The sequence below is a fragment of the Paralichthys olivaceus genome, chromosome 1 (assembly GCF_024713975.1).
Source record: "Paralichthys olivaceus isolate ysfri-2021 chromosome 1, ASM2471397v2, whole genome shotgun sequence".
Taxonomy (NCBI): Eukaryota; Metazoa; Chordata; class Actinopteri; order Pleuronectiformes; family Paralichthyidae; genus Paralichthys; species Paralichthys olivaceus.
The window spans coordinates 5,999,422-6,012,347 of NC_091093.1; the positions used below are offsets into that span (position 1 = coordinate 5,999,422).

The 12,926-nt window shown below is 39.0% G+C and overlaps 1 protein-coding gene across 3 annotated transcripts in view; it reads left to right on the forward strand.

Moving 5' to 3' along the window:
* The window catches only part of phkb (phosphorylase kinase, beta), a 98,215-nt gene that overhangs the window by 71,831 nt on the left and 13,458 nt on the right, over positions 1–12,926 (forward strand). For all 3 annotated transcript variants that reach the window (XM_069535463.1, XM_069535397.1, XM_069535525.1), the window contains 4 exons: positions 6,905–6,988; positions 7,946–8,050; positions 8,523–8,605; positions 9,194–9,284. In XM_069535463.1, coding sequence (XP_069391564.1) covers positions 6,905–6,988; positions 7,946–8,050; positions 8,523–8,605; positions 9,194–9,284 — 363 coding nt within the window. The remainder of the gene's footprint in view (positions 1–6,904; positions 6,989–7,945; positions 8,051–8,522; positions 8,606–9,193; positions 9,285–12,926) is intronic.

Sequence of the window (12,926 nt, forward strand, 5' to 3'; positions counted from 1 at the left end):
CTTCTTGTCAGTCCAAGATTTTTTGCTCTTAAGATTTTCTTCTTGATTGTCCCATCAATCAGAGCGAGTCTGCTGGTTGAGGTGATTGATTATTCGAACAGTGATTGTTCATGTTGATTGATCAGCATGATGGCGGAGCAACCACTGTTTCACTCTGGCAAATTGGAGATGCATGAAGCGGAGTGGCTTTTAAAATTGTTCTCAGAAGGGTAAGTTAGATGATTGCATAAGAGATTAAACATATATAATTGGAAGTCACTTCCATCATTACCTTAACAACTGTTTCACTCCTGCAGTTAAGCACCTAAAGGTCACAGTGAGCAGATCAGCTTAGGAGCTGGAGGCAAATATATCAGAGCTGTAACTTTAAAATGAGAAACAGCTCTTTTTTTTTTAAGCACCATCCTTAGGGGTCTGTCCACGTATAAAAAAAAAAGAAATGAGCTTTTACAAATGAATTTTGTCCCTTGTCTTTTCACCTGCTCAGCTTTTTGATTAAAACCTCTGTTTTCATGGCTCTTAAAAGTGTACATGATATTCTATTGAAGTAATATGATATAAACTCTGTTCTTAATGTTTTCAGCAGTCATGCTGCTCTCACAAGTCTGATATTAAAGTTTTGTAGGAGCACAATTGAAACAGATCATTTAAATTCACTGTCCAAAATCTATCCAGAATCCACTAGACATTCTGCTCTTCAATTATAAATTCTTAATACACATACAATTACAATATACATACAATTAGAAATATATACAATTAACTTTTTGATGGAATTGCATGTGTTTTAAACATTATACATAAAAAAGTAGAAAGTAAACTTACCACATATTTAACAGGAACAACTGTGCACCTGCTCATTTATCCAATTAGCCATTCCTGTGTTAACATTTCGATTTATAAAATGCATGAAATCATGCAAATACAGGTCCAGAGCCCCAGTCAACATACACATCAACAATCAGAAAGAGAGAGAAACGTGATCCCAGTGACTTTGTATGAAGTATTGCTAGTCGACCTGAGTTTCTAGTGCAGCCTAAAATGAAAACATCCAGTGAGCTGCATGCAGCTGCAGATGGAAACACCTTGTTGATGAGAGAGGTCCGAGGAGGATGGCCAGACTGGTTGGAGTAGTGATTTGGTCATTTTTTTCTTTGGCAAACTTTGTTCCCTTGATATCAGTCAACAGCCTCTCTGAGTGTTGTTTACAATGTTCATCCCTTCATGGCCAGTTATCTAATGGTTACCCCCTGCATGATAATGCTCAATGTCATAAAAGTAAAAAACTGGTGACATTTATGACCTGTACTGCAGGCAGCAACTAGCTGGCAATCAAGAGAGAAGTCATGTCGTCCATCATTATAAACAGACTATGGTCTCCATAGTCACCCGAGGTCAATCTAGTAGAGCACCTTTAGAACTTTCTACTCTACACCAGGTAGAACTGGAGTTTGGCAGTATGAATGTGAAGCTGAAATTCTTTTTTTTTATAATCCATACCTGCAAAGAACTGCTGCTTTTCATTGGTGGTGGGTGTTTCTTACAAAGTGTAAATAGGAGATTGTTATAAGCGATTTATTTTATATTTGGAAGTAGACCCATCCATTCCTATTTTCATCCTGTCCACTCAGCTTCTTTCATCTGCAGCAGATGACACCATTTGTACTGTCATATCTGAGACACCGAGCACTACATCCCTTGCTTCCAACTTCTCTTTCAATCCCATTTTATCCTTCACTCAAATAGAGACTGTTCTTTGTCCCTCATCTGCATCTATACTGTTTGAAGTCCTTTTCCCAGTCTTCTTTCTCTCCCGTCTTATCCATCGCTCAAACCCTGGCCTCCTCTCTAGCCTCTGTTCCACAGCTGTCACATCTGTGATGGGGCATTTGTTTTCCACACATTGTTCTATAAACAATCTTTGTTATCATGTCATCTCACTGGGCTCACTCCGCTCCTCCGGGCCCTTTTTCTACCCTCCGTCCCTCTGCTACTACAGTATACTGTGACATTGGCTTCTCTAACCCTATTCTCCCCTCTTGGCCTTCATCCTGCCCCGCCCGCATTATGTCTATTACACCAAACAACTCACCCCCTCCAGGTCTACCATCTCCCTTTGAACTGTCATACCTGTTACTTTTCTCCCTCCTTCCCCTTGCACCTCTTTCTGCTGCGTGCTGCTTCTAAAATGGATATGCAATCGTGAGTCAGAGCGAGCCCTGTGCTGAATATTAAATCCGAAGCTGGGTCCTTCTTCCTCGACAGAATCTGTTTATCTCAGCGTCGCCACCATCTCCAGAGCTGCGAGCTGCATTTGCTCACCTCACCTCGTCCCTCGCAGCAATTTGATTGTGTTGACAACAGCTGCCTGACGATGGGAGAGTGGCAATTACATTTTGCAATGTGTTATTCCCACCCATATACTCCAGTGCTTATCCCCTTACAAATCACGGCTTTGTCCAAAAATAGCCTCCCTTTCAGCAGTTTCTGTTTTTTGTTTTTTTTCACCATAGAGAGTCAGTGTGGAAGAAATTACGTTCGTCAAGATCATTTTCCTCACATGCACATGGCGCTGTCCAAAGAGACCCTAAAGAGACACTCTGTTCCAAGAGTGAAAGACTCAAAAGACTATAAACAAATATTCCAGTAATTTCGCTCTTATTTTAATATTTTTGTCAGTTATAAATATTGATCAAAATAGCATTTAACAGTTTTACTACTTCTGTTTAAGAGCTCATGGAAATACATGTAATGTTGAATACGGTAACGTGAGCCTGCTGAAAGTAGAATGGCAGTCAGTGCATAACTCTGCCAAGGCCCTAAATTCATAAGATCCAGATTTTTATTTGGATTGACACCAAATTTCACACACTCATAAATATCAGTCCCCTAAAAATGTCTCGTTTTTGTCTTCAAGATCCATGAATCATTCTCTGAGAAATTAAAAGTGTTTAATCTCAGAATTCCTGGATTCATCCCCCGGTCTGGATCCGCACCAAAATTCATTGAGTTCTTTCCTGAACTATACCAAATGCTTCCAAGAATCGAATAATCAAATCTGTACAGTAATTTCCACGCAATCATGCTTACAAAAGAACAGAGAAACAAACTGAAAATGTACTATTACAAACTGAAAATGTAACATCCTTGGAGGTAATGGTCTCATACACTTGTTTTCACATATATGTGTAGCTCTCAACCAAGGACAAGGAAATGCAAGAGAAGTATATCTGAAAGACATTGTACATTTGGAAGAGATTCACTTGATGTGAATAACTGTGTTATAGTTGGATTTCATATAAGGCATTACTACTTTCTACCACATCCCACTCATATTTTTAACATTTTATTTCTGAATTTAGAATTTATGTTGTGTAAATAAATCAAATCTAAATTGCCCCAGACAGCCGTGCCGATAGTGTATGAATGGTACCTGATTGAAAAAGCGCTGTATGAATGTGTACGTGAATGGGTGAATTGGAACAGACCAGTTTATTTGTACACAGGAGCAAGATTTTTAGCCCAATGCTCAAATATACATTAGAGGAAGGGATTGCTACAGAAGACGAACACTTATAGCAACCAACTCTTTCATTGTACATGAACATGTACATGGATGGCTTGTTTTGAGATATACATCATAAAAATTCAGTTCTATCATTTAAACACATTTTCATGGGGCGATCCAGGAGATCAAAAAACTGTCACTGAAGCAGAAAGTTTGATTCCAAAATTCAAAAGAGATGAAAAGTATTATTTTGAGCTTTTCAACGAGATGCTCAACCCTCTGGATGACAACATCAGCTGTGAAAATGAATCTGTGGTACCGACCCAGCAATGACAGAACACATGAGCTCCTATCAAATGGAGGACTGTCTCTGTAGTGAATTTTGAAAGCAGTAGCCGGTGGTATCCCCTCACACCTTGTGGCCACTGCGGACGTTTAAAAGGCAGCCTATAAATATGTCTTTTTTATTGCCCCTCCCACCTGTCAGGCGTGCTGTTTGTGCTGCGGTCAGTGGAAATGTAAGGGAATGAAAGAATGCTTTGATAGGCTGCCTGTGCGTTGTCGTTCTTCATTGGTATTCTGCACACAGGAAGCACAGAGTGCGGAGGTTCCTCCAGCCTCCCTTGCTTTTCTCCTCCAGGTCTCATGCTTGTCTGTTTGGTCAGTGATTTGCAGTGTCACTTTATCCTCAGTTAACATTGTTCTGCTTTAAAACCTAAAGACTGTACTCTCCCTCCCTTTTTGTTTAATTTCTTCTCCAACACTTGCCTTCTCCTGTTGTGTTCACTGCAAGCCTTTCAAAACAGTTAGCAAGTGCACCGGAGTAGCAGAGCACCACCTTTTGGCTGACATTGGGTATTGCAATAAGTGTGAGGGTAGAATGCGGCACAGAGGGGCTTGATAGGCAGATTTCCTGCAGTGCCACTCGAGTGTGTGGGTGTGCTGGTGTCGTTTCATGATAGGATGTTTAAAATTTTGAATTTATAGGCTGTCAGAAGAAGGGTAAGTGCTCTGCTTTCACACCCAGACAAGTAACGAAACAGAACGCACTTGTAGTAAATGACAACTTGTGGCGAGCATGTCACACCACTGGACTTGAAGTAAACAGAGCAGAGAAATCAATGTCCATCTCATCTCTCTCTGCATCTTTGTATTGGCGTGGTCTGACTGCAGGCGACACAGCGGTGAGAAGCTTTTAACTGGAGCTCTGCTCTGGAAATTGAGCTTCTGCATCCCATTTGCTGCATTCGCTGAATGCATCTCAGAGACAGTAATGGGAAGAAGCCATGACTTTGTCCTCTGTTTTGTATGACAAGTGTAGGAGCTTTTTGACTTGATAATTGGGTTATTAGTGCAGCAAAACACTCAAGGATTTCTGTTTATGCTTTTTCCTTTTTATTTATCTCCACAACACAAAACAGCATTACTATCATTAGACATCAGGCATAACAATGTTGTAAATTGGCACTTGTGTTAAATTCAAGCTGAGTCAGTTTGATAAATCGAAACTTGGCGAAACATTCTCTTTCTGACTGACAGCGAGGATTTCATTCCACCAATTAAATGTGAGCGTTGACCTCGGCTAACCTTAGCCGTCTTCTTCTTCAGCCAAAGCCCTGTTGAGTTGAGTTTTTAATGTCAAGCTCTCCTCCAGCTTCTTGCTCCGGACACATCTACTCTGTTGATGTTAACATTTTCTGCTCATAAACTTTATACTTGAGATCGGACTTGACCTCTGGATTGTAATCAGGCTGCAGTCTGGAGACACCACTTCTAACTTGATTAAACTACTGTACCTCTGCCGGACAGTTTTAATCCACAGCAAGAAAAGGACTAAAGGACTATTCTGAAGGATATTTAATCTTGTTAAAGGGCTGCTGCAAAACTTGAATAAAGTTTTTAAACTTGCATAGAGCAGAGTATTGATGGAAATCAAAGCAGCAGAGATGAGCTGAGATATTTTTTTCTGCTGTATGGATCAAGCTCCATAACACTGGATCTTACATTTCCCATAATGCAACAAAAATTGTCTCTTCTTAAGACCCTTCCAATTTTACAATACTTTTGTAACACAGACTTCTTGTTACAAAAGCATTGTCAAATTTACACAAGTGTGATGTTTGACTTTTAAACATTGTAAGTGGGATCACCAGGCTACATCCAGCCTAGCTCTGACATTTGGGGTATTTGGTCAGACTTGAAAAACATCCTCCTGAGACAAAGATGACATTTTACAATGAGCTGAGTAATGCTTATCATGATGATTAATTGGATCGTTATAGGTTTAATCATATATATATATATATATATATATATATATATATATATATATGTATATGTATAATTTTACCTATAATGATCCATATATAATCTCTCATATCACTTTATATATATACGAGTAGATAGCTACTGTTATTAATATTTCACTGTTCTCATTGTATGTAGGTGTTTTTTTTTTCATTCACTGTGTTAGCATTTCTTACATAAGATGCACATGTTACCATAGCAACTTATTATCTAGTTATTTTGCAGTTATTTATCCAGTTATTTAAAACAAGTCTCCTAGAAACTGAAACCAGCTGGAGACATTGTTTTCATGCAACTCGCAGTAAATTTATTGGCCATCAGACTAATCTCCTAGCAACAGTCTGCATCTCAGCTGACAGAGTCAATAGTTGTCAGCTAGAAGTGAGAAACCTGCTTTTGTTGACTTATGTGGGAAACTGAAGACCCACTGCTTTGAGTTTATAAATTTGTTTAAATGTGTCTGACTCACATGGAAACCATCAAGCATCATGCTGTTGTTTATTTATTGTAATGAAGACTCATGTCTTCATATGGGCATCTGCAGCTCACAGCAACACTGTTATCAGCTCCGGTGCCCGTGGGTGCACTTCGGTCCAATAACCATGTCACTGATGGCAGCGCGGGGACCTGTCATTATCGCACGTCTCATAACATTACACAGAGCTAATATCGCAAGGTGTTTCAGCCATATGGAGGTAATTTCAGATTATGACTTGCAACAACACAAATGTCTCGGTGGGACAGATGGATGATGAACTCACACTTTCATTAAGACAAGAAATGAAACTGTGTTAACGTTTTGTATCAAATATCGTGTTTTTAAATGCAAAGCAATGGTGATGTGATCGCAGGAAATGCATAGATAAACATTTTAGTTTTCTCTGAAATCCTAGGGCATATGCAGGGACAGGGATACACTTGCCCCAACTTAAATCTGATAAACATGACAACGTGTCAAGATATTTTTATTTTCTAGGCTGTTTTACAGAAGTACACAAACATGCTTGAACAAGGAACAATTTTCAAGATATATTCAATGGTATGTGGCTTTGCTCAATAGCTTGTGTGTGTGTGTGTGTTTTCTCATAGGCTTACCGTTTCCTCGCCATTAACAAGAAGCTAGGGTTGAATGGGCGTCCAGACAGGCCAGTGGGCTGCATCGGGACCTGCAAGGTATGAAATTGCATGGACGAACATACCTACACACATACTTACATGTACCCTCTCACTCATATGTGCAGTCCATGTTGCCCTTCCACACAGGTCATGGGTGACCATGTAACACCTCCCACATATTGATCTGCATACATTTCCTCGAGGTCAGAGGAGTCAACCACTGCTTGGAAAACAGACAGAAAATATTCAGCTTCAAGAACTTTTACCTCCCCACACATACAGTACGCATCAGTGAATGCTGAATAGATTTGGCTTCTTCTCAAGACTGGCTGCATTTTAATATGCTAAGCTGCTGTCGGGCAGTGTGTGTGTGTGTGTGTGTGTGTGTGTGTGTGTGTGCGTGTGTGTGTGTGTGTGTGTGTGTGTTTGTGTTTGTGTGTATGGGTGTGTTTGTGTGCTGTGCCATTGTGCATTTGTTCAGTAGATGTGTGCTTGGTGCTAATATCTCTTGCTGATATGAACTGTTATTCGCAGTTTCTCCCAATTGAAGGTTACAGCACGAACAAATAAGTTGAGCTGTAGCAGCTTTCTCAAAAAAAGGCATCGCCAAGCAAATGAATCATGACTCCCAACACATGGCTAGGACAATATTATAATGGAACATTTATGGAGAAGTTGGCAGAATGCCAGAGGACATTATCATCATCAGTGTATCCGTACTATACTCGTGTGTGTGTGTGTCCAGTGTCAATCTGCATGTGTGAAACAGAGATTTTTATGTATGTGTATGTACTGTATGTGTGTCATCAGGAGCGGTTGTGTAGCTCCTGTGTGTCCTCCTTATCTTAGGATTGATGACTTGTTTTATACGCTGCCCAGAATAATGTGTATGTGGCTACTTGTGAACCATCCGTCTTCTAATGCAATACTGTGTGTGTGTGTGTGTGTGTGTGTGTGTGTGTGTGTGTGTGTGTGTGTGTGTGTGTGTGTGTGTGTGTGTCTGTTTCCCTTCAGATTTATCGTATCCTGGGCAAGACAGTGGTGTGCTACCCAATAGTGTTTGATCTAAGTGACTTTTACTTGTCCCAGGATGTAATGCTGCTGATTGATGACATCACGGTAAGTCTGGGGCACACTTGAAGAACTCTGTGGTGTCACAGTTCCACAGCCAACCACTTGTGATGTGCTCACAGAATGAACACTAGAATGCCAAGGCCCAACAGTCCCCTCATGAAACCACATTTTGATTCACTAGATCCAGATTTATTTGCATAATTCTGCAAATAAACAAAAATATAGCCTCCTTGGTGAAGGTTAATAATAAGCCAATGCCATATTTGTATCAGGCCTGTATCAGACAAATAAGATTTATATATATATATATATATATATATATATATATATATATAATCACATTCAAATTGAAGTATATTTTTGAATAATTTGATACCATTTAACATTAATTAAGTATACATTTCTTTATTTTAATCACAATTAATTTCAGCATTTTTAAACCACACTTGACGTGTGTGTGTGTGTGTGTGTGTGTGTGTGTGTGTGTGTGTGTGTGTGTGTGTGTGTGTATCTGCAGAATGCCCTGCAGTTCATTAAACAGTGCTGGAAGATGCAGGGACGTCCCCTGTTCCTGGTCCTCATCCGTGAGGATAACATCAAGTAATAAACACACACTCCATAATAGCTGTTTAATCTTTTTTTCTCTCTTCCTGTCCTATGATAGCTTTTTCATAACATTCTTCGTCCTCCAATCTCTCCATATATCACCCTTTATCTCTGTCTGTCTGATCCTGGCTGAAGCTCACAACAAACCTTATTGACAGGGTCGGTGCAATTTATCAGGACGGTGCTACTGTAGGCGCTTGCTGATTGGGTGATAATGTTTCTCATTTGTATCACTATAGCTTGGCTGGTGGGATGATTACAGGAGTATTGACCATTACCCAAAGAACCATATGTTTAATGTGCTACAAACGCTTGTACAGCCACACTGCAGCATCTGGAATGAGTCAGTGGGTTCTCACAGAAGCAACTCAATAGTCATTAGTTTGCTATTGATCGGGATGATGACCTGTATAGACGATGACAGCAGAGCGAACAAAGCGTTGAGGGTTTGGTTGAAGTGCTTTAATATTCAGAGGTTTCAGCTGTGATTATGTCATGCTAATGTAAGCTTTAACACTGATATTGTGATTGTGAGAGAAAATAATGAAAGTGCACAAAATGTTTTGACCTCTGTCTCACCAGGGGGAGCCGCTTCAACCCAATCTTAGACATGCTGGCATCTTTCAAGAAAGGCAACATCGGTGGGGTCAAAGTTCATGTCGACAGACTTCAGGTTTGTCGATCTAATTCATGTAATGAGCTTATTTTGTATTGATGTATTTAGTTTTCATTGTGTCATCCTTAAACACTCTATATCACGCTTGTAAATGTCTTTCATGGATTATTTGATGTGTAACTAGTCAGTCAAAGTATTTTCTTTGTTTTCTGTAACAACAGCACGGCCCATATTATGAAAAATTAATTAAGTATTTAATCACTAGATAGACATCATTTTAATTATGATAAAATACAATGGTGTGTTCAGACTCCCTTTTGTCACCATTCAGCAAATACTGAATATAACAAATGCTGGTGTACAAGGATGTCTGTCTAATTATTCATGTATCAACAAAAAGGTTTGAAACCTTTAACAGCACATAACTGTCAGCAAGTGGAAAATAAAAAATAGAAAGTAGCTAACAGCAACAGCCTTCAGTCTGACAGGTTTTAAGTAAGATTATAAACATACTTATTGCTCAATGATCAGGGGAGTTCACTGTGTTTACTGCTGGCACTTTAGTATCATCCAACTGCTGAACACAAATGCTCAGGTGTATACTGCATTAGGGCTGATAACAAAATTATCACAATATAATAACAATACGAAAGAGGTTCAATATATGTTGATATAGTTCTTGTGCATTGTGAAAGCACTATGCGGAGGTATAACACATAAATGATCAGATTTATAAATTCTATTGCTGTTTGTCATTCTCACAACCTTCACTCAGGAGCAAAAATCTGTCTTTAAACTTGAAAGAAATAATCGTTTGACATTTATTGTGATAAATATCAATATGAACATTTTTATCTTGATAACACTTTGGACATATCACCTAGCCCTATCCTGTGCAGTCTAAAGTGACTCAGTGGTGTTAAATCATTCATATCAATCCAAGTGGATCAGTGTTGTCATCCTTGTTTCTGCAGTTTTGATGGTTTACATATTGTGAAGGGTTTTCATGGAAGATGCTGTCAGGGGAGAACATGCCACCTGCTCTCTTCTGTTTGTTCAGTTACTGCGGATATTACAGCTATCTCTGAAATGAAGGTGGGCTTAATATTACAAATCTTTCAACAGATTGTTTTTCAGGGCTTCACCTCTTTCTCTGGTGAAATGTGAAAAAAAAATCCCAGTCCCTAATCTGGAGTCCCTCTTTTTGCAAATTGCAATGCAAGTGTTTATCTGTGTGTTGAACTCGCTCTGTCAGATTCAATTTTTAAGGCAGTCTGTTTTTGTTTGCCTTGGAAAGGTGAAGCTGGTTTCAGCCTATTGTTTTTTTAAACAGAGATGGCGTGAAGCTTTATGTGAAAAATACACTGGAGCAGCAACAGAAATTTAAATGGTATATTAAGAGATTAGAAGTCCATAAATGTGTCTTTTGAGGCACTGAGAGGACTGTAGAGAAGTCTGAATCAAAGGCTCTGTGCCAACATGCATTAAACAACCAGTTTACATTACTGAGTTATACTATGCATGTGACATGAGGCATGAATGGAACAATAAAAAGTTCCATAGATGCTGATGAAAGCAGCCACATACAACAGAGTCTGTGTTTCCCTGCTGGTCTTTGCAGTGCCCTCACAAAGGAGAAAGAAACAAAAAAAATCTATCTAAAAAAAAAAAAAAAAAAGGACCACATAAAGACTACAGGAAAATCAGTTTATTATCATAAAGTGTTAACTTTGTTCGCAGCTTCCTCAAGAGGATTGCTGAATTAGTTATGGAAAAGGTGATGAGAACACCATCAGTCATAGTGACAAACCTGAACTATCACCTAGCTCGCCAGTTGCTCTTGTGCTCCCTGTAGAACATTTTAGCATGTACATTCAACATTCTGACACAAACAAGCATCCAAATGAAAAAATCTCCAGTTCTGCTGGTTGAGTAAAACCACTATTTGCAAACAAGGTCCTCGTATCCAACCTGTCATTTGATCAAAATTCCTTTTATTCTTGTACGACAGAGTATTACAGTCACATCTGAGATTTCAGAGCATAGTGTTAAAGAAAGAATCATTATATTCTGAGAAAAAAGCCATAATAGGAAGTCATTTTGTGAATGTTTAGCATCTTGTTAAGTTATACTCTGGTAAAAGTTTCACACATAATGCAATATTTCCTCTTTTGGCTCATCAGAAAATAATGCATTGTAAACTGTGTCTATTCTCGAGAAAGAACCACGTAGACTTGCAGGAAATCCCCTCTTTTGTGGAAATGTTTGTTGGTGGTTGACTGCGAGGTTATTGTTGGTTATATCTGCCTGTTAATAAAGAGGTTTTTCTCCAAAAACAATGAAATTTATAATCGAGAATTATGAATTCTGATATTATTCTTGTAATTTAACTCTCAAAATCTCGACATAATTTTCTTTAAAATGGCCATCGTATTATTGCATACTAGATAATGATACACTTGATTGTAGCAGTATTAGATCGTAGTACTGTACTGATTCTCAAAAATACTGTTATATTTAGTTTATATTTCAACCCTGACCACTAGCTAAGAATGTTGTAATCTAAATTGAATGTCACTAGACTCTTACTAAACCACAGCCCTACTGCATTAATGTCCTTCCTTTTACTGCTTAATTTGCTAAATATGGAGATGCTTCCTCTGTGCAAGTGTAACTCACCGGAATACTCCCAGCAGTCTTCATGAATTTTCAATGAATTATCTACACTTTACTGTAGACAGTTTATTTACAGTTTGCTGCAGTTAGTTCTCAGTTGTCATGGTGAAGTTTATGGCTTTAAGCTGCAGAACACAATCACTCTTCATGATGGCCAAGAGCAGGGACCAAGGTAGAAGTAGAATTACTTTCAAATTGGTAACTTTTAGCAAGTGCTTTGTCAAACTCATGACAGGTTTTCCAAACCGAACTTCTCTCCTGGAGTGTTTGTGGTGTTCAGCAGAGACTTCCTCACACGGTTAAGCTTTAAAGTGCTTCCTTCCATTCGCCTATTTGCTATTCACTTCACAGCTAACTCCTACAGCTTTGAAACACTTCCCCTCTTCATCATCTCATTGTTATGGGGAGCAGGATCTCTCCTATCCTATATTCCTCACATTTTTGTTTTGGAGTTGACTTCAGTTGGAATGGCTAATATCACATTTTGACCACAGGAGCAAGTCATATTGAACTGTGCTCTTTACTCCTACAAAGAAATACTTTGAAGATACTCAAACTTTTATCATCATATTACCGTGTTAGACGCTCACTTGTTACTGCAGCCGTACACATTTGTAAACATTTTAAAACAGTGAAGCTCGTTCATACCTCACTACTCCAGGTGTTATTTGTTATGAACAGCAGTATTCAAGGGTTGTTTGTCTGAGTCATGGAGCAAAGCTCTCCTCTGGGAGTTATAAAGCTTCCTGTATTTTTGAACCCTACCGTATAATTTCCCCTTCACACATATTCACAGGTATATAACTGTTCAGTCTCTTATTGGGGCAACTGTGGCTCTGGAGTTAGAGCGTTCGTCCTCTAACCAGAAGGTCAGCGGCTCAATCCCAGTCTTTCCCATTCTGAATGCCAAGTGTCCTCGGGCAAGATACTGAACTGTCCATTCTCATGGAGACAAGTGCTGCACATAGATGCACTGTATGAATGTCTGTGTGAAGGTAAAACTGTACTGTAAAGAGCTTTGAG